This window comes from Brassica oleracea, chromosome C7, assembly GCF_000695525.1.
Source record: "Brassica oleracea var. oleracea cultivar TO1000 chromosome C7, BOL, whole genome shotgun sequence".
NCBI lineage: Eukaryota > Viridiplantae > Streptophyta > Magnoliopsida > Brassicales > Brassicaceae > Brassica > Brassica oleracea.
The window spans coordinates 34,136,715-34,140,922 of record NC_027754.1 but is presented as its reverse complement, the minus strand read 5'-3'; the positions used below and the strand labels follow the sequence as shown (position 1 = coordinate 34,140,922).

The window sequence follows — 4,208 nt, the reverse complement described above, 5'->3', positions numbered from 1 at the left end:
CCAAACTGACTTCCTAGCAGACAATTCATTTCAGGGGAGCCTCTTAGCAACTTCACTAACGATCCAATGATACTCGCCTTTGAATAGATGTTCAGTCGAGGTTTGCCAGGATAGCAATTACGTGCGAACAGTCTTTCCGGGAAAGTCGGCGTGGTGACAATAAATTCCGGCTCGGTGGATGCAGCTTCGTCTTGTTCAGTGGATGCAGCTTCTTCTTGGTCGGTGGATGCAGGTTCCTCTAGTTCGGACTCCGTGCTAGATACTGAAATACAATGACCAAATCCAGACATTTACCCAACGCTTTATTTTTAAAAACTTTTTCCAAAGAATTTCACAGCGAAGCTTAGCGAAAGGAGATACCTGCATAACGAGACGCAGTTTTGCCTAGTCGGGGAATTTTCTTGGGATTTGCTTCTCTATCACTGGCGCATTGACTACGAGTCACCCTCCTCGAGGGCGTTACGCTGGAGGGGGATACCATGCCGATCTGGGTACAGTCGAGAGTGGTTCTTATGTGGGATTCTTCTTATGTTTGGTTCTCAATTGCAGCTGTTTAGAGGTGGTTCTGATATATTTTGATATAAGGGATGTTTTGGTTTTTCTAATTTAATTTCCTTCTTTTTTATTCTTTTACTAGGTCTTTTTTTGATTTTTAAATAAAAAATCAAGACGTGGCACGGTCGTAATATCAAGAACCACGCGCGCTCTCTGTCGACATTTCACAAGTCTGGAAAAGGCGATTCGTCCAATCTTCTAATTTAAACTCGAGGTCGCCCAACTCCCTAATATCAAACTTGCAATTTGTCCAATTTGCCAATTTTTCCTTTTATTTTTATGACTCTTTCTCTCTCTAGTAATCTACCATTCTCCTCCAAGTGTGATTGCCCCTATGTAATGTCGATCCTAGATGCTTTTTATTAGCCTAGCCAAGGCACGAGAAGGGTTCAAGCCTATCTACGTGAAGAAGCAGCGACACCAATGAATGGCCGATAATTAACGCTTGAATTCTTAAGTTTTAAATGGAGGAATAACACTTAAGAGTAAGACGACTGGAATAGCTATAAAGATGTATTAAAAACAAATAGCTATGTAGAAAAAGTTTTTTTTTTTTTTTTTTGTTGAATATTGGGATACTACAAAGGAGTTGTTTCACTCTACATCAGCCATGTTCTGATTTTAAAAAAGCTTAAGAATCTAAAGCTTCTTATTAGAGAGTTGGGAAGAGATAAGTTAAGAAACTTAACAAAAAGAGCAACAGAACCGTACGAAGTTCTCTGTGAAAAGCAGAAAAGAACTCTTTCCAGCACAACAAATATTACTATTTAGGAGGAAGCGGATGTCTATGAGAAGCGAGTGCATATTGTGGGTCTAGAGGAGGATTTTTTTTTTTTTTTTGATCGAAAAGGTAGGATTATAGATTAAACTCGTGACAAAAGTCAAACAGACGCTAGAGCATCCAAAGATAAAGAGTACAAGGCTGATTTAGCTAAATGATCAGCTTCCAAGTTTGCTAAACGCGGGACAAAGTAGTACGAGATAGATTCGAAGGAAAGCGCCAAGATTCTTATATCATGGAGAATCCCCTTCAAGACTACATTCTGGTCCTGAGATTTCAAGAGGAGAATGAGTGCCTTTGAGTCAGAGAAAACGTTGAGACAACTGACAAACGAAGAACGAGCTGCTGTGATAGCAGCTTTAACCGCCAAAGCTTCAGCCACTAGAGCCGAAGTAACAAAACGCCGGTGAGAGGAAGAGCTTTCAATAGCAGTACCCGACGCATCACGCAGGTACCAGCCAAGCCCACAATTTCCCGTTGAAGCCTCCCATGCTGCATCCGAATAGATAGACCAAGTGTAAGAGTTAGCAACAGGGTTTGAAATATATGGAACCACAGAACGTGGGAGAGAGTGCTTTTCGACATGATTCTGAGCCGCATTCCAGGCTCGAGCATCTTGGATAGCTTTCAGAACAGAGCTCTCCTCCGAGAAGAGCTTATTCTCAAAAGCTAGTTTGTTTCGGTTTGTCCATAAAATCCATAGGATCCAGGGAAACAAAGGTGTACTACCCAGTCCCACAGGAGGGAGAGAGATCATTTTACCGCAAGACTGCAGTAGTTGAGAGATGGATGTGATGGTCTGCGAGGAGGGTTTGTGTAGGCACGGAACAAGGTCCCAAACACGTTCAGCAAATGGGCAATGCAGAAGGACGTGTAGTTCCGTTTCCAGGGCTCCACAGCGCTTACAGACAGGGGATGCGTTAATCCATCTAAGAACCAGTGACGCTCCCACCGATAAAGCTCTGCTATTGGCTTTCCATAAGAAGTGTTTAATCTTGGGTGAGGTCTGCACCTGCCAGATATCCTTTTTCCAGTTGAAGCCGTGGGGCAGAAGCTTCCCATTCCATAGCTTCGCCAAGGCATAACCTGATTTTGTAGTATATACCCTGGAGGCGTTCGGAAGCAAGACTCTCTCGTCGTCCAAGTGAAAAGAGCTGGGGATCAACTTACAGATGGCTTCCTCATGAAGAGGTAATGTGTCTCTGATAGCCTTAAGGTTCCATTCCTTTGTAGTAGGATCGATTAAATTATTAACCACCCAATCTTGAGTCTCAAAGGTTGGAGGACCCATAGGAATCACTGGCTCCGACGTTGACAGCCATGGTTCTGTCCAGATGTTCACCTTCTCCCCTGACCCAAGTGCCCAGCCAAGCCCCCTTTTGAGCAAGTCACGACCAATCAAAATACCCCTCCATCCATGGGATATTCCATTTGAAGGAGCAGTTTCAAGGAAGTTGGTACTGTGGCAGTACTTGCCAAGAAGGATCTTAGCAAGAAGGGAGGAAGGGTTTTTAATAACTCTCCAGGAGATTTTAGCCAGCATCGCATCATTAAATTCTGCGATTTCTCTAAAGCCCAGTCCTCCAGCACTCTTGGGAATAGCTAGTTTCTCCCAAGAGACCCAGCATAGATTTTTGATTTCCGGCGATAGATCCCACCAGAATCTTGTAAGGACTGACTGAAGTTGCTTAACTAGGGACGCTGGTAGCTTGAAACATGACATGGAGTACGTAGGCATGGCAGCTAACACTGATTTCAAGAGAACCAATTTTCCCGCGCCCGAGAGATACCGAGAAGTCCAGCTATGGGCTCGTTGACGCATGCGATCAACTAAGGATGCAAAGATGTCTCGTTTACGTCTCCAGAAGTGTTCCAGTAAGCCCAAATATTTTCCATTGCCACCCTCATTTAAGATGCGAAACTGGTCACGAATGCGACGTTTTGATTCTCCCGGGGTCTTAGCTGAGAAGGTGATGGAGGATTTATCCAAGTTGATGCATTGGCCCGACGCTTTTTCGTAGCGCTGCAGGATCGATATGAGAGCAGCACAGCTCCTGACATCCGTTCGACTGAAGAGCATGGTATCATCGGCAAACAGTAAGTGGTTGATGGCAGGGCTGTTGCGGGACACCTTAACTCCGATAACCGTCCCCTTATTTTGAGCGTTAAGGCATAGACCTGATAATACCTCAGTGCAAAGGATAAAGAGATATGGTGAGAGAGGATCGCCTTGCCGGATTCCTCGGGATGGTATCACACGCCTTTGGGCTGCCCCATTGATTAGGTACGAATACGAGACCGATGTAACGCATTCCATAATCCAGGAGATCCAAGTGGCATGGAAACCAAATCGGACCAGGACATTGCGCAGGAAGCTCCACTCTATCCGGTCGTAGGCTTTGCTCATATCGGTCTTTATAGCCATACTACAACGAACTGTTGCTCCTGAATGTTGCAGGTAATGGAGTATTTCATGCGTGATAAGGACGTTATCATCGATGGAACGTCCTTTGACGAACGCTGACTGGTGGTCGGATATCAGCTTCGGAAGTAAAGGCTAAAGTCGGCTGGTTAGGAGCTTGGCGATTATCTTGTAGTGAGTATTGCATAAAGCAATAGGCCGGTACTCAGCCACTCTCTTTGCCCCGGTGATCTTTGGGATTAAACGGACGTGGGTCTCATTCTGGCGATTATCTAATGTACCAGCCTCGAAGAAAGCTTGAATGTCCTTTGTTACATCTTCTCCTATGATGTCCCAATAGGATTGATAAAATCCGGCCGAAAAACCATCTGGTCCCGGTGCCTTATCCGAGTGGATAGAGAACAGGGCTTCCCGTATTTCCATTGCTGAGGCGGGGGGGGGGGCAATATG

At 44.9% G+C, this 4,208-nt stretch overlaps 1 protein-coding gene across 1 annotated transcript in view; it reads right to left on the bottom strand.

Annotated features, from left to right (window-relative positions):
* Positions 1–513, bottom strand: part of LOC106303147 — a 3,390-nt gene extending 2,877 nt beyond the window's left edge. Inside the window, exons 1-2 of the mRNA XM_013739490.1 lie at positions 361–513; positions 11–262 (exon numbers count right to left, since the gene is read on the bottom strand). Coding sequence (XP_013594944.1) covers positions 11–262; positions 361–481 — 373 coding nt within the window. The 5' untranslated portion in view covers positions 482–513. The remainder of the gene's footprint in view (positions 1–10; positions 263–360) is intronic.
* Between the last annotated feature and the right edge of the window lie 3,695 nt (positions 514–4,208).